Source organism: Artemia franciscana, chromosome 10, assembly GCF_032884065.1.
Source record: "Artemia franciscana chromosome 10, ASM3288406v1, whole genome shotgun sequence".
Lineage (NCBI taxonomy): Eukaryota > Metazoa > Arthropoda > Branchiopoda > Anostraca > Artemiidae > Artemia > Artemia franciscana.
The window spans coordinates 26,126,232-26,150,572 of NC_088872.1; the positions used below are offsets into that span (position 1 = coordinate 26,126,232).

Here is a 24,341-nt window from a genome sequence, read left to right on the forward strand (position 1 = left end):
AGTTTGACCATTTTGCATGTAAAGCTTAGGCACTAATGCAAAGTTCAACTAATTCAAGGAGTTTCATGCTTTGAAATGTGTCAGGGCTAGCTTTTTAGTATGCATCTCATGGTAACCTGGAATCCATTTTTGTAAATGTCACAGATAATTATTCTAGAGTCTTCAAAAAGTCTCTTTGTATTCAACTGATAAATTATGCAGGGCCCCATTTTATATGTTAGCCTAAGGTTGGCTGTCTGTATTGATATACAATATCATTTGTTTAGTATTACCTTGTTTTATTTCCCAGAGAGGCTATTGTATTTTTATGATGGAATGTGCTGTTAATGGTTCTCAAGTTGCTTCCCTGCAAGCAACTTGAGTTCTTTACAGTTAACAGAAAAAAGTTACAGGTTGTCAATGAGCCCATTCGTATTTTTTGTTGGGCTAATATTCATTAGTTGTTTTTTCTCAATAATTGGGCTTGTGGCCTGCAATTGTATAGAGTTTTATCTTGTGTGATTCCTTTAGTAGGGTTTTGTATGGTTATGAAGTCGTACCAAGTACAATTTCAGTCTGGGCCTATATTAGTTTTTAAAGTATCAGAAAAGGAAGCTGTTGACTTGTTGTTATTAATATGGCTTGTGTAAGAGGTACTTTGCTAATTCCATTTGGTTCAGTTTTCCCCCTTTGCATGGCTTTTTTTTTGCTATATTTAAAGTAAACATGACTAGGTTTAAAAAAAGAGGAAATGGAAAAGAAGTTATTAAGCATAAGTTTGAGGCAGAAAGGTAGTTCCAAGACGCAAGAACACAATCTTTTCTTGCCTGTGCTCCCTTCTAAACGAGTAGCGCCTTTCCAAAAAAAGGAGGACGAAGACATGTTGCCTTTGCGTGTACTTAACGATTGTTCTATCTCCCATTGAAAAGTAGATAGTATTTTCTTTTTTATCATGGTGGATGAACAATGTAGTTGAAGTAATGAGGCACTTTTTTAGCTCTGCTTTTCTCGATCTGTTAAATAAACTCCAATAGCAGCCACAAGAAAGAGTGGCATGCAAAGGTTTATGAGAGGGAAATTCCTGTACATGGAGGGGGGCCCAATAACTTACAGTGTTCTTAACCAAATAGTGCTAATTGTGTTCTTAATGTGTAAGAATCCTTTGACACAGCTTGTGTCTCTGATGGGTGACACAGTCTTCTGAGTCTGTTTCAAATAGCTCCCCAGAACATTTGGGTAATTAGGGCCTCTTTGCCCTTTGCTCTTGTGGTAGTATTTATTGGCATCTGTGCTCGTAAACTTATGTACTGCAGAATATGTTTGTTACATAACTTTAAAAGCATGATAGCTTAGACAGGAAAGCTTATATACACTCATAAATGCATTGTTCCACGGGTGATAAATCTAGAATCATAATTTTTTTTCTTAGCTGTAACATGAAGGATAACCAGGTAACTGATTATTTATATTTTTTAATTTAAACTTTCTTCAGACCTATTTTTTGGAAAATGTTAAACTTGTCAGATGTATAATGTACTTTAATCTATTCCCTGAGCTACTTGTAAAGGTTTGAGTTTGCCCCTTCCACTGCTATGACCAAATAAAATATGCTAGTTTTATCCAACTCTCTTTAAAATTTCTCTTTTTAGACCTAATAGGACCTTATGGATTTGCTGTAATTGTTATTATTTTTATTTGGCTTCGCGGTTTCTCTTCAGAAATCTCTGAAGCTCCATACCCAAAACTCCGAAGTTTTCCAAATGCAAGAAAAATGACAAAAATCCACAGTTTTTTTTACTATTTGTTAATGTATCAGTATGGTTTCATTGGGCAGATAATCCACTATTATGATTTTTGTTTCCCTTTTTTCTATTTCGTGTAGTGCTTAAAGTTTTAAGAAACAATTTCAATGTTGTGCAAATTCAATGATGCATAAATAAGGCCCCTTTTAGCTGCTAAAGAGGCAATTTTCTTCAATTGTGTCACTTGAACTTTGCTTTGAGAGCAGTAATTGGTTTTTAAAGCAGCCTAGTTTTACTCAATTGTTTTGATTTTTTAGTAGCATAATGAGTAGCCTGCGTTTTAAAAATTTGTTCATGAATTTGCAATTTTTATAATATTTCACCAACTTGCAGAAGAGGGTAGGGCCAACCCTAGTATGATGCTAAGTGGGACTTAGGCTCTGCAAAATTTTTTGAAAGGATTTGCCTTCAAGTTTGTGGTATGCTTGATGTCAAGTTGGTATAATTAAGATGCATATAATGTGGCTAAAGTATGGTGGTTATAACAGTATCTTTAAATTGGAACTTCGTTGCTTGGTTATTTCAAGTCAATAATTTCTGGATTTTTACCACTTATAGTTCATCAAGTCCTGAATTACAGGCAATCCATACCAGAAAGTTATACTTAGTTTGCAGTCCTGCTTTTACATACTAATAGTCATTATTAAAGCTGTATAATAAAAAAGGAGCAAGATTTTTTTCTATTTGAAAGACTTATATTATTGTGCCATGTTGGACGATGATTTTATTTTCTGTTTGCATGTTCTTTTTAATTTCTTTTTCAGTTGATTTATAGAAAACCAATTCATTAAAGAAAGAAATCTATGTCTACATTAGCCAGGACTTTATCTATTCAAAGTGGAAATATTCCACAGGCTTTAAGTGTGTCCAATGGCCTTGGTGCTGATCATTTAACCACATCTCGTACTTTATCAAATACTGCATCTCCTCTCCAGATCTTTGTTCGTGCAAAAAAGAAGATAAATGACATTTTTGCTGACATTGAGTCATATAGTGAGGAAAGCTTCTACTTTCTCGAAGGTAGGCTTTAGTGGACTAACATTATTTTACCTTCAGTTTTTGCTTATATTTTATTTTTTCTACGTGTATATATTTGGGTTTACAGTCCAATAGCTGTGCACTATTGAAAGTTCAGTTCTCCTGAAGATAATCTCCAGTATAATTTTGCTTAAATGCCCTTAAAGTATACCTACCTCCCCCAAAAAAGTCTTGAATGTAAGTTGCAAGTAACTGAAAACTAAATTGATTGTTTGAATTGATATTACTGTTTAGCCAATTTCTTTTTTCTATATATTTGAAAATCGTTGATTATAAAGGTAGAAGAAACAAATGAAAATAGGTCATTTAATAAACTGTCTATATAAATGTACTGAGTCAAATTTTTTTCGTCAATACATAGCACCGCAAATAAACATTGTTTTGCTGCCCCACTATTAGTAAAAGGTTACAGTGTCATTCACAAGCTACCAAGAACAAAATAAGCAGCTTAAACTGAAATTTCAGTTAGCCAATTCATTTTTATATATCTGAAATGAATAAAATCAAAAAAATAAAAACATTGATGAACACTTGTTATAAATATTACTAACGAAATTGACTATTGCAAATTTACTTGCATTATAAATAAAAAAAATGAGAGAATTTTGCAGTATTTAATTCTGTAATGTAAATTCGAATTTATTCAATAAATTGAATCCAGTAAAGCACAAATAATTTCATGCCTTCAGGGTTGTTTGAGTTGTGGCAATACCATCTATATTTTGAGTAATTTGAATTTGTTTTAATTCTGGCTTCAGTGTGATTATATTTCTTAGGTCTCATTTCCTTAGTCGTTGTATTTTCTGGCCATTTTGGTTTTTATGTCTTGTATTTGTACTTGCTCTAAGCTTGAAATTCGCAATTGAGATTTTTGTGGAAACGATTTTTTCCAGTTTGACTTTTTTGTTTTTTAATTGATTGTTTTTATTTATTAATAGTAGACAAATAATGCTGGGTATTAAATTTAGTTAGTGATTCCCTGTTAGTATTACTTAATTGTACAAACTTAGTAGAAGCATTTGCAGTAGGAGTAGCCGGATAATAGTTGTAGCCTCAGATTTGAAGTTAAAAGCATAAGAAATTTTTAAACACCAACTTTGGTGAATATCAAATACTATTTGAGAGATATTCACTTAATGTGTTTTATATTGGGCATTTTGTATTATTAGTCTCAGAATAATAATCAACAATACCATAAATCATTAAATGCCTATAATCATATAAATGCCTTAATCATAAATAATCTTATTTGTTTTGTTTTTGGACCTCTGTTTTTTTATTTTAGCCTCATATTTGGGATAAACAAGCTCAGCTACTTTCAAATACTGATTTTCGTTGACACCAATGACTATATTTATAATATGTGCTTGGTGTCTTTTTATTTAAGAGAGTCATACTGGCATCTTCATGATTTTTAATGAGAAATCTTTAGTCACAATATCCATAAATAGCCTCTAAACGTTTGTAAGTTTAAAGAAGTACAATCTATCTATATAAGTAAACGTAGGGCATAGGAAGGGGCATTGGAGGTAACAGGGATCCTAGGGCTTCTCGTGAGTCTTTCATTCGCACAGAATGAATTCTTTATATGACTGCTTTTCAGCAAGGTGCAATCTGTGAAAAATGTGTTTATTATATTTTGAGTTTGGACGTGTATTGCAATATAAGTTTTTTGTTAGTTTCATCTACAAGTTCGTTCATTGTTTACTAATATTGTTAAGGTGAAGATTTTTTTTTTCAGAGCTTCCGAAAAATTTGGCCAACAAGGGAACTGTTGAAGAGATTGGAACATATGTGAAAAAACTACAGGCTATACGTTATGTTCTCTCTAGGGATCATATGAAATGCGTTTTCTTTGGAAGGTATGCTATTCCATATGCTATTTCTTTTAATTTCCATGCTTTCTAAGCACTCTCTTTTCTCTACACTAAGTTACATCTGTAAGTTGCGTCTTGGAGTGGTCGTTTTATTTATATTTTTACCCGTCACTACAAGAAAGCAAAAAGACAGAGTAAAAAAAAAAAAATAAATAACACAAAAAATAACTGACAGTGCAATAAAAAGAATACAAACAATACAGACCAATACAACACTTACAAAGAAAGTAGTTACAACAATATAGAATGATACAATATGTACAATGCTAATCCAACACAGAACAAACAGTGAACATACACAGAACAACCAATGCAATACTTAAAAAAAAGTACATCAACAATATTACTGCAGAAGGGACGACGACTCATGCAACAGCCTTTTGTTGAAATTGTGTATTTGTTTTTCGAAAGGCATGATTTGGTTCTGAAACTCTGTAATGGAGGCTAATATATGAGTTTGGAGTTTACAAGGGTAGCCTCAAACCTTGTGAAACGAAAGTAGTCAGAACGGCTTTACATAATATCAGATTCTCGAACCATTCTCCAGAAAGGTGCAAAATACAGAATATGCGACAGCTCAGTCGCGTTGTATGGCCTTCCTAAATTGAAACGGGTTTGTATTCTACAATGTTACAATATGGGTCTTTAAACGATCTTCTAACTTATTTGTAGTCATTTGTAGTCAAGATGGTTTCGATTAATCTGTAATGGTCTTTGTCGAAACCTTATTAACTGTTCTTAAATTGTTAGGACGAGTAATGGGAAAAGTTCCGTGATAAATGCTATGCTGCGAGAGAAGATTCTTCCCAGTGGAATTGGTCACACAACCAATTGCTTTCTTCAAGTAGAAGGTTCCGAAAATGGTGACTCATACCTCATAACAGAGGACTCGGATGAAAAGCAAAATGTTAAGGTAGTCTCATTTAATGTTAAATTAGCTTATCTTTAGTTTAAGTCTTAACTTGATCCAACTTGACCATGATTAACTGATTAACTTGAGCATGGTCCAAGTCTTAACTTGGGCTCACATTGGGAAAGTTATTGCGAAATGCGATATTTGCCAATTGCGTTTGTGAATAATTTTAGTAGGGTTGGTTTTTTCAGACGATTTTACGTACAATTTTGATAACCTTGATTGATTTTTCAACTGAATAGTCATTCTTCTTCCTTTTTTTTATGCAAAATAATAGAATTTGAAAAGAATTATAGACAGTAGAACTACGGTGCTTGTGATCCTGATTTATTTAAAATATTTGTAATATTTTATGCCCAAATTAGTTACCAATGCTAGGATAATAGAGCCAAGCAGTGCCGGCGTCCTAAAATCTTTCTCTTTATGCTTGCACATGAGGGTCTGGACAAAATTCTTACTTCGAAATGGACCTGAATGATCTTCCATCCAAAAAATGGGGTTCAAAAATTGGCAATCGCTTTTGAAAAACAGTGACGCTATTTTTCGTAATGTTCTCTTCCTTTTAAATTCGTTTGTTTTGAATGTATTCAAATTCAATTGGCTAAATAGGACTTTCAGTTCAAGTAATGTCTCTTGTTTTAATAAAGCACAAATGATAATCTATCCTTTTGGGGGCTTACACTTGTGGGATGCTTGCGCCACAGTTGTTTGTGTTAACTTGTGTTCATTTTAAGTTTTGACTTCATTATGTGTATATTTAGTTTCCATTCGTGTCACATCCATTCATAGTAATTATTACCAATTATGAGTGTAACTTTTTATATAAGTTAATTTCTGCTTGTTTTCTGTTTTAGTATCGCTCTTTACTTTTTGTTGAAAACATAGATTTATTAACTTAATGTTTAAAACAGTGGTATTTAAATCTGGTAGAACATCAAGAAAAGTGCCAGAATGTCCACTAGATTGTCAGGGGCTTTGATTTTTCTTTTCTTTTGAAGTTAAACACCTATTAGTTTTTAAGAATTCTGGAAGAGATGTTCTAAGGAAGTTTTTACTCCATTCCGCCAGAGCCCCCCCCCCCCCCCCTCAGTTCATAGTCTAAAATTAAAATAATCAGGGCCAGATTACCTTATTGGCTGGTTTAAGCTACCACTTAAGGGTGCCCAAGCTTACGATTATAAACAGACAACTTGAATATAAATTGTTTTTGCAAATCAAGACTGAAATCTTGCTTTATTACCCAAGATGATACAATTATTTTAAGACGATGAATGAGATATTGAATTAAGAGACTAATTTATTATATTCCTTGTTGGTGTTTGCAGTATGTGCTAGTAAATTTGCGTTCGCGGATTGACCCATAATTAGGAACTAGTGTCACATCCAGATTATAAAAGAGGATAAAGAGCCCTCTTTTGGTGTTTCTAGGCCTTCTACCTTATGAAGAAGAAAAAAGCGAGTAATTAATAGTGTTGACAAATAGTGTGTAATAAGCTACAAAGGAAAATTCCTTATTTAAAGGCAAACATAAAAACGTATATACACGGTGATTTTTTGCTTCCTGATGAAACCATGTTGTCTAGTTATATGAAAGTCATAAACAGGGTCACAGAGAGATATCAACGCCTCTAGATAAAAGATTTTTTTATATAATTGGTACCGTCTAGTTTAATGAATATTTTAATAAGATGTCAACTAGTTAGCTGAAGCTACAAGCATCCTTTAGCATTTCGGGGAGATAAGGACTGACAAGGATAAAAGTGGCACTGGCTCATCGATTATACCATTACCGACGCCGTGAACCGTTTACGAAACAGGCAGAATATTAGAATGAAGACACCGTATAAGAGAAGACTGAACAGACAAATATCCGCAAATGATGTTATTAAACAGTCTCAATTTAGAAAATACCTACTGCCGTATATATTGTGCTGTCTGTTCAAAAAACTTCTCGAAGCACATCGTTGGAGGCTGTATCACAGATAATTAGGAACTTCTAGGAGTTGAATCTTCCGCAATATGTCATGGACAGGTAGGGAACAAACGCTACTAGTGCTACAGATAATATAGCGTCTGACGACTTCACTAAAAAAAAATAGAAAATTTTAAAGATAATTTTGTAATTGACTTAAAATCTGATAAAACCTAAAGCCTCCTCTCAAAAACAATGGGAAGCTCATAAGGGTTGGATGATCGGCGATTTTACACTTCGTTTTACCATCAGTATTTTACCCGACATGGGAATGATCTGATTAGTGAGGTGAGGAATACAACGCGATCGGGACATGTGACAAGACACATAGGCATGACAATTTGGAATGCATTCCCAGAGTATATAAGGGAGTCAGAGAGTCTCCCACAGCTTAAGCGCCGGTTAAAAATGCATTTTTTGAATGATAAATGATCAAGATGGTGAAGGGAAGCGTATTGAGTGAGTGAGCTATCCAGAATTTTTCAGGTCTGAGTGATCATTTGGAGTAATGTATGTATATTTGTATGTGTATGTATATATATATATATATATATATATATATATATATATATATATATATATATATATATATATATATATATATATATATATATATATATATGTCTATGTATGTATGTATGTATATGTATATGTGTATGTATATATGTATATATATATATATATATATATATATATATATATATATATATATATATATATATATATATATATATATATATATATATATATATATATATATATATATATATATTTACTATATGTGTATGTGTGTGTGTATGTGTGTATATGTATATATATATACACATTATTAATTTTTTTTTATTTATTTATTTTTGTTGTTGTTATTTTTTTCTTTTTTTTTGTGTGCATTTAATGAGTTAGTATTATTGATGATTAAAGTAACACGAATGTAGTCGCTATTACAGGCCAGAACGGCCTTTCTGTGACTAATTGAAGTGTATATGATATAAAGGTTTTAAATAAAAATTTACCTACCTACCTTACCTACCCACACAAATAGTTAGCGATTAAAAACAACCAGCACCACTGACAATGTAGAGTAGGTTGAGTATAATTTCTAAATTCGAAAGTTTCAAAGAAAAATGGAAGACTGACATAATTTACCGCAATGTTAAAAGATTTAAGCTTAAATTCTTCTGTGAGTAATAATTAATTCGTATTTATTCATTTGTTTTCAAGAACAGTTATTAGTCAAGTTTAGTCTGCCCATAGCAGGCCTAGGTCAGCTTGGGAAAAAACTGGCTGGTTTAGTGGATTAGTTGACTTTAATCTGGTAGACCTACAGAAGAAAGTATTTTAAGTACCTGAAACAATGCATTTTATAGTATTTGAAACGACAAGTATACAGCAGTTTATAATCAGACGAAGTCATCAAACGCTAGTTGACGATGGGGATTTTCGTCTCGACATTACCGCCTATTTCCCCTCTTACAAGTTTTCTTTACTCTTATGCTTATATAACTAAGAGGACTAAGAGGATGCGGATTTTTATTTTTTTATTTTTTTGTTTTATTATCAAGAAAATACTGCCATGCGATATTCGTTGGCTCTCGATGACAAATTTAGCACGGTTAATTTCATTTAAGAGTTGAGCAATTTAAAGTATTGATGAATCTATTAAAGAAAACTCGAATGTGCATGTAATTACAGATTCATCAACTTATTTCGTATTTTACATGATTGATCCGCAAAAAAGCTTAAATTTTAAAACAAGTATTCGTGCGAGGAGTTCATAATGGCTGCTCATTTTTACGTATAAGATGCAACTAATATATATATATATATATATATATATATATATATATATATATATATATATATATATATATATATATATATATATATATATATATATATATATATATATATATATTATATATATATTTTTTTAAGAACATATGCTATTCTTTAGAACAATTGGAAAATGGGCTGAAAGAAATGGTTTAACGTGAAATTAGGGTAGCTTAGCTATTCTTTAGGCTATTTTGAAACTTTGTTTTGACAGTTTTAAATTTATTCCCTGAGATGTGGTTAAAATGGCTGGTTTTATTGTATTTGACTTTTAACTTAGTTTTGAGTATGTTGTTGGCGTTGTACGAGGACGCCATGTCTGTAAATCATAGAAAAAGGACTGAGGGCATGAGTATCCTTTATGAAATAAATCTGTTTTAGGACCTACTACAATTCTTCCATTGCAATGCAGGCCTTCTGGATAACCTTTAGATTGCATTCAAGGTACTGCTAGTATAAACCTTACTCACTATTACTCTATTTCGCTTTCAGTCAGTGGCACAGTTGGCACATGCTTTATGCACAGAGAAAATTGGGTGTTCTGCTTTGATGCGTGTTGTGTGGCCTAAAGACAAATGCCCTTTGCTTCGAGACGATGTAGTTTTTGTGGATTCGCCTGGTATTGACGTGTCGCCCAATCTGGATGAATGGATTGACAAACATTGCGTGGATGCTGATGTTTTTGTACTGGTTGCAAACGCCGAGTCAACCCTGATGCTCACGGTAAGGAGTATTTTTTATTTTTATCCCTTTTGCAAAAACAGGCATTGTTAATTTTGTCTCAGGAGTGATCTTTTATATTGCAAGTCCCTCGAGCTATAGACCTGCTATAAGTTTTGCCTATAAGAAAATCTAGTCTGGAATAGATGCGGAGACCGAGTTTATTGTTTGAAGAGAGGTGATAACTGGGGGAAAATATCACAAAAGGCAAATGAGACAGGAAAAAAACTGTAAGGAAAATTGTGAAAATTGTCGTGCCTTATCGTTTGAATACTTAGATAACTCTGAGGTACAATTAAGTTCAGTGCTTTATTTATTATAATTTTTGTACCTGTTCGTAGGTATGCTGAACGACAAGCTTTAGTTTTCATAAGACGTAGTTTTCTGACCTTTTCCGCCATTCGCAAGGCTCCACCTTGCTAGTTTCTTAGAAGAATTCTATATTTGGGCAAGAGAAAATCTATGAACTATGCTTATAATGTTGATTTTGAGTACATTATAAATACAAGCCTACTATACATAGTCTATTACGTTATGAACTGTCATAATACGATTGCTGCTTCGTGTTTGACGTAAATTTCCCCAATATTTAAGCTATTTCACTAAAAAGATCAATTTGTCCAATTGAAAGTCTTTGAGATCATGGGTGTATTAAAGGATTCATTTATGCATAAGTTGTGCTTTTTCATGGTAAGAACTCTGATGGTCCACCTGTGTTACTTAATTTTGTTCCTTTTCAGGAGAAGAATTTTTTCCATAAGGTATCATCACGGTTATCTAAACCTAATATTTTCATACTGAATAACAGATGGGATGCATCCGCAAACGAACCTGAGTACTTGGAAGAGGTGAGAGAAATTGGAATTCTTGGTCTATTCAAATAATCAGTTACACAGTAATAGTTGCATTTCGTTGTGATTAATATAGATAAATATTTTATTTGCAGGCATTAAAATGTAGCGACACATACAAAAATAAACTAAAAAAATACCCGATGAAAAAAACAAATATAATCTATAACTATAACTCACAAATTTGTACACTGTGAAAATTCTACACTGTGCAATCCATTGCTATCCATTGATCAACTCTCACATTCTTCCAGTTGTTCTAAAATTCCTTCTACTTTGTAAAGTTTCAGCTAAGGTAATATATTTACTTCAGAGAGCTAGAATCTTAACTATTCTAGCTCTCTGTTAGTATTCATGAGTTCCACCCAGTATCGTTAGTATTCCACTGGTGGAATACTAACAGATAGCAGAGTATCCCTCATGTATCCCTCTAGTATTCCTCTATTAGTATTCATTATCATCGCTGCACTACACGTTAAAGAATATTCCAACATTCCATGTTCTAAGTTACGTCAAGGATATCAATGTTTTCTAGGATCTAACTATTCACTTCTCTCGACTTTCCTCTTAAATTCAAGTTCCAAATCGGTTATTTACAAGGCAAAGGGTTATTTAGGTTCATGATTATGTTTCTATGGGAAAAACATAGTTTATGAGTTAATAACTAATCACAGTTATTTTTTAATCGTAATTAATTGAAGAATTTTCGATTATTTGTAGAGTTATATGTGGCATATCAGAAATTACGACAACCCCCAGCCACTAAGAAATGAATCATAATCGGAAGATCGTGATTTCCAATAAGAAAAAAAGTTATCTTTTGGAGATACTGACTGTAAATGTATGCTCAGGTATCGAATCCATTAAGTTAATAAAAGAAGGATAGAAGAAAATTGAGAAAAGAGATACATTGCTGGTTTTAATTCTATAAAGATAATTTCTTAACCACATTGGCCTGCCATAAAATAAAAAACTTATGTCATTTTAATTTTATGTCATTCAGCTTGCGTATGTTTTTTCTTTCTTTTCTCAGCCTATCTATCTGAGTATGGAGAGCGTCTGAAATATACATGACAAGGAGTTTTAAAAATTTTAAGAGTATTCAGTGTTTTGTGCCTAGATATGGTATTTTCTAAACTAGGGTCGCTTTTGGGGGTGTCGTTGGTGGTGGTTGTCGGTTCTAAATGACATTTTATCATCTAATGACAATATTTTTTTCGTCATTTTTTGTACAATTAATTTCGTTTTTTACGCGAATTTTCTTCTTGCATGGTAGATTCGGGTGGTTTATTCTGCAGCATGAATACTATTAAAATCAGTAGATTGTCTCAAATTTAATGATCTGTTTAAATGAAAGAACGCATGTATCGAAGACAACAATCTTGCTGCTATCTGGTTTTTAAATACATTACTTACAAGATTCTAAATTGCCGTGGTAAAGGCGGGATAGCCTCGCTAAATGCACTCTGGAAAAAAAAAACAATGATCAAATACTGTCTATAACTTATTACTTTTATGTAGTTTAGACGAATCCCCCCCCCCTTCTCAATAAAAAGTTTTCTGTGCACCTCTGTTTGAATTGTATATAGCCAGTAGAGTTGGTAAGATAGTTCACCTCTTTAAATAATGTGAAGAATAAAGTTTAGACTAGAGGACACTCATCGTTTAGCAGGTCAAATAAATAACACTATTGTACATGCATATGTAAGTTTCTTAATCCCAAAACAAAATTTTGACTTCGTCCAATACATTTATGCAGAATGTAGTGATTCAAAAGACTCATTTTCTACATGTTTCTTTTTCGTGTTTTAACAGCCTAACCGAGAGATAATAGAGGTGAGCACGAGTCTTAACTTAGCACACACGATGCATGGCAATGAAAATGCTTTTAATTGCTTTTTTATTGACTTGGAGATTTTAGTTCTATCAGTGTTCTTTGTTGATAAAATTTAGCATGGATAAGAGGCCATCCTAAATGTTTTTGTAAACATTATATTGATTATTTGTTGCGATACTTTACTTGACTAGTGCCTACTAAACGCACTGTGATGTTAAGATCCATTATTTGATTTATATAGTACACCATTCATAAATCTAGTACAGAAAAGATGGTTCTTTTTTAGAATGTTTGTTCTGAGTGAAAATATAAAAAAAGGAAATTATTATATGCCAAAAAAAGTTATACACGCATTGAACAACTATAAAGAGAAAAAAAAAAAATTAAAAGCCATTTTCTACCATGCAAGAAATAAATGCAAATTGAGATGAGTGCAAACAGATTATCCAAGAAGCTACTGCACGGTAACACGCCAAAATAAATCTCAAAATAAATCTCCGCCAAAATAAAGGATTGCCATTGAACTCAGCGAAAGTGTATAGATATCCTTCAGCTTTAAAAGCTGGACAGGAGCATAAACGTTGGACTGAAGGACTTTTGCTGCTTTCAACTGGAGATTACGGATAGGGGAAAGTAGAGATGGAAAAGTAGACATCCAAGCAGATGAGCAATGATAGATAATGATAGATAAGCAATGATAGATAAGTAATGATAGATAAGCAATGATAGATAAGGATAAGGATAGATAAGAAGATAGGATATATAAAAGACAGAGAATGGAAAAAGGAAAAATTTGTTTGAGTTTTCTCATGATCCTCATTCCTCTTGAAACCTTTACTCTTATCATCTGAATATGGTGCTTGAATGTGTGATTTTCATCCAGGCGAAGTCCAAGGAATTGCACATGTTGGTCAGGTGCTTTGTGTATACGACCTCTTGAAGTAGGAAGCTACACTACTGCAGGCCAGCTCTTACCTATACGGGAAACTTTTGTATAAGGGATTGTGCGTCTGTAGCCGATGCACCTAAAGTACTATCATCAGCAAATGCGATTAATTCTTCATGTATATTGGATGCTGCTATTGGTGTCGTTTGGGAATCATATTTATGACATAATCCACAGCATAGATTTGGCGTCGAGCTAGTAAAAAGCCGAGAGAGGTCATCGACGTAAATCAGGAATAGTGAAGGTCCAAGAATTGAGCCTTGAGGTACTCCATAAGTAACTGGAACCTCTTCGGTTTGAAGCTTCAGCAGCGACAGAACGGCTAGTGAGGCATGAAGGAAACCATGACAGTTGCTCCCCATGAACTCCGTGATAAGACTGCTTATCGATAAGGATATCGTGGGTCAGACTGTCGAAAGCTTTCCTCACATCAAAGAAAATGGCTGCTGGTATGAGACCAGAATCCAATGACTGCTGTATGAACTGAAGAAACTTATTGCACACATGTTCCGTTGAATGTTTTGTACGAAATCCAGATTGATGTTTATGGAAAAACTTTTTAGCGTCGAAATAACTCACTAGTCGCTTCAATATTGGTTTTTCAAATATTTTAGAAAAGACGGATAGGAAAGAGATTGGCCTGTAATTCCCTGGATCTTCACGGTCACCTCCTTTAAAAAGGGATATCACTCTTGCCAACTTGAGTCGCCGGGGGAAAACTCTTAATTGGAATATCTTCTTAACCAAATGGCACAGTGGCCATTTGGTTAATGTGGCCAATGGCCACTGGGAATTTGGTCGCAACCGGTTGAAGAATTCTTGAGGAATAAAATTATTTTCTCTAGTTCCCGCTCTGTGACTGGCTCGAGAACCATTGATTTAGAGCACGAAGGACCAAGAAACTGCTTCCAAGACTGAGCTTTAGAAGGAGGCGCTCCTTCCGCTGTTTTTTTCCCACTTTAGCAAAAACTTTTTGTCAGCTGATGTCGAACTTGGTCTTCATCTGTATTCAACTTATCATCTATTTTCAGAGATTTTGGGCAAACTTGTGGTTTTATTGATTTTCGTGTATCCTCATTTATCACATCCCATGTCTTTTTAACATTATTTCCAGAATCTACAAATATCCTAGTAAAATTGCTACTTTAGCTTTGCGTGTCAGGGATTTATCATATTTCGAATAAATTAAATGTCTCTAACTTTTCGTTGCCTGGTCTTTTCTTATACGCTTTCCAGAGATTTTGCTTTCTTTTTATTGCCGTTAAAATCACTTGTTGTCCACGGGGCTATGCGTGTTGATCTTTTAGACTGACAAGTCCGAGGTTTTCGACAGTGTTCCAAAAAATTACTTTTGACATTATAATAAAACTGATCAAATATCCTATCATATTTTCCTAAATTAACTTCTTCAGATAGTACGAAATCCCACGAAGTAGTATTCAGAGTTACCGTGAGTGGGTCAAGCTCTGGTGGTGTATGTCGAAATATTGGTTTATTTTGAATTATTTTTCGCTTAAAAACCTGGGGAAGTGGAAGCAGGACTCCAATTGGAAAGTGATCCGATAAATCGGAGATGAGCACTCCATTTTGTACGGAATGCATTGTTGAAAAAATGTTATCTATTAAACTTACTGATTGATTTGAAATCCGTGTCGGTAAATTTATGCAAGGAACTAGCCCGAATGAAATTAACAGCAACAAAAAATCGAAAGTTTGACTAGATGATATGTCCTTTAAGTCAATGTTGAAGTCACCCATTTGAATTATTATTGATTTTTCAGATTAAATTTTCAAAAGATTTTTTGAAAAAGAACCCTCGCAGATCCGCTTGGAGATCTATATATTTCACCGAATATTACCTTTTTGCCAGTGCTAATTTTAATTTCTGAAAATAATTATTCAAATACCTGTTCAATATTTGTACATTAACCATCTCTTCCGATAGCTGGTAGACTATTCAAAATATAAAATCCGAGTTCCGGTTTTTTGGCGTCTTTCGGCTAAAAAACATTCAGGAGTATCCATTAGCAGCTGATTCTCATTCCTCAAAAATGTTTCACATGGGTCAATTACTGCAGGACGTGAATTCCTACATAGCACCTCAATATCATCAAAGGAAGAATTCTGTGCCTCTACGTTAAGATGCACAATCGAAAGGACCTCCCCCCACCGGACTCCGGAACTCACAAATCCCAGCTCCTCCACAACACGCTATCCATAATTTTTTCAAATTTATTTTATAATTTTTATTCGGATCTTGCCCTACCGGGTTATTCATAATCTTATTAAAATCAACTCTATTAATTTTATGCGCATTTGAATTTTCATTTTTATATTTAGTGTTGGCCCTCGATAGACAATAAAAATCAAACATTATTACTTACTAATGCAGTGATGCAGAGATTAGGCGGTATTCGAGTGAACATTCGTGACGTAGATAAACTCATCAAAGCGAAATAAATAGACAATGGCCCGAACTTGACTTTTTAAATCTGAAACAGAAAAATAAATGCAAGTAAAAAGGTAAAGAAAAGACTAAGTAACACGGAATAGAGATGAAAGGAAGGAAAGAAAAAAAGGTAAAAAATAGAGGCATAGAAATAGACCTAGAAAATATTATATATATATATATATATATATATATATATATATATATATATATATATATATATATATATATATATATATATATATATATATATATATATATATATATATATATATATATATATGTATATATATATATATATATATATATATGTGTATGTATATATGCAAAATAAACAATTTCAGTTGCAAGCATTACCTGAAACTGCTCGTGTTTGATAATATTGTCTTCCTCTCTTTTCTCAAGGTTAAAAAGCAGCACTTGCAACGAAGTGTCGATTTTTTGGTGAATGAACTCAAAGTCATTTCATCAAAAGAGGAAGCAGAGAATCGAGTTTTTTTTGTGTCTGCAAAAGAAGTGCTACAAGCCAGATTGAATGAGCAGAAAAAAGTGCCCATACATTGTAAGCATAAATTTACATATTAGCAGAATATAAGAATTTTTGTTCTGAAAGAGTAAGTGAACCGAAGTTTCTACTATCAGTTAATAGTTTAAAAGGAATTTACTTTAATCGCATACCAACTAAGCCCGAGGCTAAGTGAGCTCGACTGTATATTTTTATTATATTAACGGCTTGGTCGGCTTCTGCATTCTGCATTTTATAGAATTAATAATAGAGATAGGTTTATTTCTCGTGTTTCGGGGCAAAGTAATGTATTATTACTATGTATAACGTGGTTTATTTTAAAAGTAACAGACTATACTGGGTGTCAGGCAATCAAGAATAAAGGTGGTTTTATGAACAGCGGATCTGAGACTTTTCGTTCAGGATCGGGTCTTTTTCTTTTTTTTGGAGCAAAATTCTTCTTGGGACAAAACATTTTAGAAGTTTGAGGGGTTGAAAACTGTCGTTTAATCGATTGTGAAAAAATAAACCAAAGTTTAATTCCCTCAACACTTATGTCGGCAAAACCGATCAAAGGCTCCTGTAGTATTTTATGTTTCTTGGGAAAAGTAAATCTAGATTTCAGCATCGTTTGGGGTTAAGTAATATAAGGTCTTTGATTTGTCAAAAATTGGCTAATAAAAATATTTACAATCAGTGGGATTAAACTTGCCAGCTAAACAACAGTTGTTTTTTTAGAGGCATTTGAATTCAAAACTTTTATTGACAGTCATAGAAAGCGAGATAAACGTAGTCGGGCACTTATTAAAGAGATGGCAAGTGTAAACCTTGGAAAACGGAAATATTAAAAGATTGAGACAACTCAAAAATAAAAACAAATTTAACTATTAAATATGTTGTAGTTCTTCTGTAATGTTTGTTAAAAACAAGTCATATTTTCTAGAGTTTAAATGTTGACAATTCTTTGTGGATATATACAAGTCGCTTAATTTTCTCATTTTTCTTTCCCCAAAGCGGGCATTGCAATGACGGAAGGATTTTTCGGAAGATTGCACGAATTTGAAAATTTTGAGAAACAGTTCGAGGAATGTATATCAAGGTCTGCTGTTCGAACCAAGTTTGATCATCACACATCCCGTGGGAAACTTATTGTTAGGTAAAGCCTATTTTACTTGCATTTCTCTTCTTGTATTTCGCTAATTCTTGTAATCAAGGAGCTAAGTAGTTCATTATCTGGTTCTGACTGACTCGAAACTAATGAGATTTCTTACGACTAATAAGACTTTAAACTGAAGTAAGTCCCTGTTGACAAATAATGCCAGTGCTATCTATTGGTTTCGAAGATAATTTGGTAAAACACATTGGCCTACCATCACAAAGAACAGAAAAAGTTGTTTCGAGTAAAATCTTGACGCTACCTTAACTTAGTGTAGTTGTATACGATGTGCTGCTTGAGGGACTAAGAGCCATTCTAATGCGCCGTATGTCGTCTTTTTTCACATTACTATTTTCGTTGTAGAAGCTTTTCCCTTCTCCAATCATGTAACAAGTAATTTAATCTTGTGTATTGTTTCATGGTTTGTTGTATTATGTCTTTTAATCTATAAAACTCATCTGAGTCCTATATTGAAACATAACTAAGGTTAAAATTGATTTGTGGGACATTCTGAAAACTTGTATGAATTTCTTGACTTGCACCGGAAATGTATTCAGTGGAGAAAGATTAGCTTTAGAAAAGAAAACCCTGAGACCATCCCGATAAAATTCACCCACTATATTCTATTTTTTGTTTAATGTAGAAAGTTAAAAAGAATACAGCGTGTCTTTTATTGACTTTTATTGTTTTATGATCTATTTATCTGTTTTTTTGTCAAAATTATGTCAATTTTTTACAGTCTTTGGATTCAGACGATTCGTCTTACCTTTGATAGATGCATCCTGTTTGTTTCACTAAATACACTTTTGAGAAAAATGGGCATTATTTAAAGCAATGACCTATAATAATTATTATTATGAAAATATTATTCTGTGAAAAATCCTGTGGCTATCAATTCTCTTATTGAATCTTTTCATCACGAAAAAGGTCTGTTTGAAACTTTTCAAAGTTACCACTTAAAGCTTGTTCAGATCAGTTACAATTAAATCAAACGAAAGAAACTATATTTTTTGGCTCGATTAAATTTGACTTCTATAAAAATTGGCCCTGTGAAAGAGTATTTTGTTTTTACCCTTCTATAAAATCAAAGCAATACACTATATTCTTATTTTTTTTATGTATAACGCACAAATGAACACTAGAAATTACTCTGCAGAGTAGTGTAAAATAAAGAAAAAAACATCTGTTACTACAGAATACTATTACCAAATAATAACCATCCATATCAATAACTAACGAAACAATAAATAACAATATAAATAATCATTACAAAGAAAATACCAAAATGACGATGGGAAAAGCAAACTAGGTGATCAGTAATAGAGACATAAATCCCATATGCTTATATTGGATGTCTTTATTATGTCTGTGCAATGTTTCTATATTAAAACAGCTGGATGAATACATTAGATATTTACAATATCTAAACTAACTGCTTCTAAGTCTCCGTAAATCCTTTCTCCTCAATAAATGCTGGAATCAAGATAGGGAATTCACTGTTGGAGAGCAAAAACTATTACACAGCCAAGGCAGACCCTTACGGTTATTACGCTTTCTTTTTGGAGATATCGTACCTATGACGCCAATATTCTTTAAAGCATTTCTAATTAATTCGGAGTAAGTTTCGAAAATTGAGGAAAAACGATATACCTAGCCCACTTGACATTATCCGAATACTATTAAGGAATATGAACTGGCATTTTCCATATTTGACAGATCGGCTAATGTCACTAAGTAGGGACGACATCTTGCAGAAATTCTGAACCAACCCTTGACGATAAAAACTTGAAAAGACATCATCGATGTTCGCAATATAACTTAAGCCAGTGTCACGAAAAAGCAAAGTAGGAGACAGATGTTTCAGACAAGTAGATATGACGAGTTTGAACATATAAGAAGATAAAACACTCACCTGTATACTCCTTTCCTAGCGACTACTGGATTATATGGCAGCCACTTAATACGCCCAGAAGAATTTTCATACCAACAACGCAATATGGAAATAATTGTATAATTAACTCTGGATTAAGCAAGGGAATGCAAGGCCTGGGCAGGAACAGCAAATGTCAAAAGCCCCAAAAATGTCTACCGTCCAGTAAGACATTGATCGTTTCTGAGCAAAAGCATCCTTCAGGAACCAGCTTTTTACAGAATATGCCTGAGACCAGCCAACCCCTCTTGTACACCCTATTTGGAAAGACGAAAGATCACGCCTACATTTTAACTAAGGCAAAAAATATATACTTAAAAATTTTACTCAAAGAACAAAATACAGTAATTGGTCCAGAATTTCAACTTGAATCTGGATATTTACTTCGTTTAACTATAGATGCGGCACTGCCAGAAAGAAAACTATGAGGAACTAGAGATTGAGCTTGACAAATTTTAAATAATAATTGCATGTGGTTCAACAATAATGGGCAATCATAAACAGAATTCCTAAAGTGTAGGCCATCACAATCATAGGTATCCGATCTTTTTAATTTCTTCAGTGCCCGACGTATACCACCCATACTTATTGCAAGAGCCCCACATTTTACACTGGCAGGACCGAACTAAGTAGACTAGAAAAATGTTTCTGAACTTACTGATTAAATATGGAAAATTTTTCAATATAATGGTGTGCAAGATTCATAAGGTTTAATCCCGACTGAACGGGTTGAGTACACTTACTGCTACTGGCAACTCTGTTTCCAGCACTTTTACTATTTGGAGCGTCCCGTGCCTTGAGTTTAGCATTGCGCAAGCGAGATTTGTGTTTTTTCTTCGTTTTTGCTTGACTGTAAATGCTGTACCGGAAGAAGGTCTACCACAAGCATTCTGGAATCTCAACCAAAATGTTGGGGGGCTGGTTAATTTCTTCCCTTCCAGATATGTATTCCACAGAGGCATGCGAGAGTTACAACAATACATTACAGCAAATTGTAATACTTCAACACCAGGTCTAGAATAAGGTAAAACTAATCTTATTTTCGTACAAATAACAGTTCAAACGCAGTTAATCTGCTGACGACGGTCGCAGTGTATGTGATAGAAACATCCAGAATTTTTATCATTGTTTTTCACTATCTAAGAAAAGGATTTATCCCTATGCCTATTTGAATTGTACATCATGGAAAGGCAGTGTGGCTTTCAAAAATACCTACATCTTATTTTCATTTATATCTTTTCTGCTACTGTAGTTATTAACATTCAAAATTTCAGTGCCTTAAATTTTTTTTTGCTAGTTTTCAGTTTTAATCATTTTCAGCAATATACGTATGTGTATGGAAAATATTCGGGAAACGTCTTTAAAAAAAAGCGAAGAATTGCAAGGCCAGAAAGTCGAACTTTCCCGTGCTATTGAAGAAACAGAGCGACAAATGTTGCTGGTGACAAAAGAAGCCAAAAACAGAATAAGAAATATGGTGGAAGAGGTTTGTCTACTGTTTTTCTCCTTCAATTTAAAATTGCCTAGAATAAGCCTGCAAATCCAGTGGCATATATGTCAAAAAGGTTTCTCACCCGACCACAAAAAGTAAAAATAATGAAGTGACTTAGATTTAGAATAACTCACAATTTTAGTGCACATTCGTCATTTTTTCATAATGTTAATGAACTCGACAAATTCTTTCATTTACATTAGAAAATGCCATACACATCTGTATAACGCTAAATAATGTTACCGTTTGACAGCGGCAAACTTCGTTGTACTGCCATGCCCAAGTGGAAAAGTCTTTTCAATCTCTTCTTTGATATTCTCTCAAATATAATATGTTAATAAACCAATTAACCTTATTTCCAAATAAAGTATAAAACTACCACAAGAAGTGACCAAAAACTACTGACGAAAGTTATGAAATCCTAAGATAATTAGATGTATTTGAATGTCCCCTTTCACGTTTGCAGTAGATTAGGATCAATCTCGAAGTGTGGAAAAAACGTAGAAAATGAGTTAGACCTTAGTAATGAGCATTTCACTCATTTTGTCTATTGTAATCCCTTATGTTGTAGTATCAGATTTACTGCAATAAGTCTTCATGAATAGTTCCTGAAACCACGCCGAATTGAAATTCTGTGGCGGCGGAAGTAATTAAGCCCAGTTCCGAGCAACTTTTGGCAGCACGTCATTGAAAATTGGTCGGTGGTGCGCCGCAGATTAATCGACGTTTCTATTTTTTAGCATTTTTCAATATTCTTTTTTAATTTGGAAAACTAAATTGGTATCAATTCCAATCCGAATTCCTTCTTCGTTTTAAATTAGAGTTTTCAGGATTCACTGTTCCTTTTCAGCTTTATAGTGACGACCTAACCTCGGGCAAAATAAGGACGAAACATCAAGCTTAGCTTCTCCAAAGCGTTTCTTTAATCTAAATAGTCGATAGTGAGACCTTAAACTTCCCGAGTCTTGAATTGATCCGACAAAATAGGAAATTAAAGAAATTTCCTTACACCATATTTCCATGGTTAATTTATAAAATCTCAAGGGGATCTGATGACTGTAACTTGTTCCATGTCAAGATTTCCTGGTCTTGTAACCCGCATTCCACTTCTTTGACTACCCTATACCTATGTGGCAATGCCCCGAGGTCTCATACCTTCAGAAAAAAAACATGAGGTCCTCTTCCATTGTTTTTCCTTCAATGGTATCGCAACAAAAATTGCTGTCACATTTTATAATCTGACCTGCAACCTCCATTGACTTTTAAAACCTTTTATAGTAGCTCTTTCCTTATTTGCTGCTATTGTGCCTAAAAGTTCAAGACACTCAACTAGAAATAAACTCAAGCACTTCCCTGAAAGGCTTTGACAAGCTTCTAGTTGTCGTGTATAAAAATAAGCTTATTTACACGGCGTGGAGGCAATATTTAACGCTTAACGGTAACTATTAGTCCAGCACCACTGAAAACCCTTTCTGCTTCCGCACATGTTGCGGGCAACGACAGAAATTTTTGTGCCAAACTTGCAATCCATGGCAGCTTAGTAGAATATCTTGTCCAAAAGGCAGTGGTTCGATTTATTGCATCAACAAGGATAGGATCATTTGATCTCCTGGTATGGGCTGCCAAGCTGAGACGTAAATTTACTTTACGCCGAATAACATCATTTTCATCCTGTTCGGCATTATTACTGCTCTCACATATCATCTAATGTAGAAGCTTCCTTTTCTTTGATTTCTGATCGTGAAGAGATTTAGAGTTGCTGCTCTTTTATGAAAATCATCTAGCCCCATTCACACAACTGACTGGGTTAGCTGATCCCGTCACATCACCAGAAATTACAATCTCCTCTTCCGCCTCATCATGGGCCCTTTCTTCTTTTTACAAAAGAATTCCTACTACATTAGCATGCTCATCACTAGTTGAGCCTGAAGGACATGGAGTGTTGATTGGATAAATTTGGTGCACAGGCGATGTTCCTTATCTCAGCCTTCAGCTCTATAATATTGATCATTCTTACTGTGTGTCCCTGTCCTATTGGCAGGTGCTCTGCTCTCTATACTACAGGGGAAGCTAATCTTCACCTTTACCGAATTGGTCACAGGTTAAGCAAAAACTTTGCTTTCACTGGCAAGCAGTTCATTAATCACCAGTAACTAGTCAATTTTTAAGTGGTAAATATGAAAATTCAAAGCTTGTGTTTAGTCTGTTGGTCACTGGTGGCAGGTTACAAGCAACCTTTAAAAGAGAAGAGAATAAAGATGCAGAAAAGAAAACAGCTTATCTTTTACTATATATTATTTATTCTATTGGGCTGTAAAGGTGCAGAAGTTCTGTCCTGCAGAAGCAGGATAAAAAAGTTATTTCCTTCTATATGTTCTAGTTCTATTGGTTAGTACCTCTGCCCCTTTGCCTATTGTTCTCAAGCAGGATCTCATTCTTAACGTATAAACTTTAATTTTAGTAGCCCTAGCTCCAAAAATGTGTCTCAGTTTCTCCTTTTAAAATATTCATGTATTGGCTACAGCCTTATAGGATACACTTGCTTCAGTTCTAAGACTAAAATTACAGTTTCAATTCTCATTTTGGATGCAAATTTATCACGATCAACCTTGATATTATTCGTCTTGCTCTTCATCTGAAGATAGCCTGTCTGAGGATACACAAGGTAAAAAGGGTATTGCACTGACTCATAGACACACACTTTCGTGTGACAAACTGTGTACTGGAAATTCTACATGGTCTATTGGCCAATATTTGGATCATGCGAATGGAATTTGGAAAATAGCTACTTTTAAACATTAGTGGGAATTCAGTATCTCAAAAACTAATGATTTTAGTGCAAGCACATAAACAAGTGAAAGACAGTCTTAAGTCCGTAGTAGACGAGTAAATTAAAAATTTTTTTTAGGGGATTCAAAAATTTTTCATGGACTAATAAATAGTGGGTTTTGCCTTATATTTTACTACTCAGTTGAATAAACAATCTCAGAAAATAATTCAGTGTTGGAAGTTCCCAGCGGCCCACCGCCACCGACTATGAT

The 24,341-nt window shown here is 33.7% G+C and overlaps 1 protein-coding gene across 4 annotated transcripts in view; it reads left to right on the forward strand.

Annotated features, from left to right (window-relative positions):
- Window positions 1–24,341, forward strand: part of LOC136031983 (transmembrane GTPase Marf-like) — a 503,142-nt gene that overhangs the window by 461,977 nt on the left and 16,824 nt on the right. For 3 of the 4 annotated variants that reach the window (XM_065712044.1, XM_065712043.1, XM_065712046.1), the window contains exons 2-9: window positions 2,546–2,801; window positions 4,561–4,681; window positions 5,447–5,609; window positions 9,907–10,137; window positions 10,875–10,982; window positions 16,623–16,779; window positions 17,737–17,878; window positions 21,129–21,294. In XM_065712044.1, coding sequence (XP_065568116.1) covers window positions 2,585–2,801; window positions 4,561–4,681; window positions 5,447–5,609; window positions 9,907–10,137; window positions 10,875–10,982; window positions 16,623–16,779; window positions 17,737–17,878; window positions 21,129–21,294 — 1,305 coding nt within the window. In that variant the 5' untranslated portion in view covers window positions 2,546–2,584. Of the gene's footprint in view, window positions 1–1,411; window positions 1,431–2,545; window positions 2,802–4,560; window positions 4,682–5,446; window positions 5,610–9,906; window positions 10,138–10,874; window positions 10,983–16,622; window positions 16,780–17,736; window positions 17,879–21,128; window positions 21,295–24,341 lie in introns of those variants that run through there. The other variant, XM_065712045.1, reaches the window with a different exon arrangement.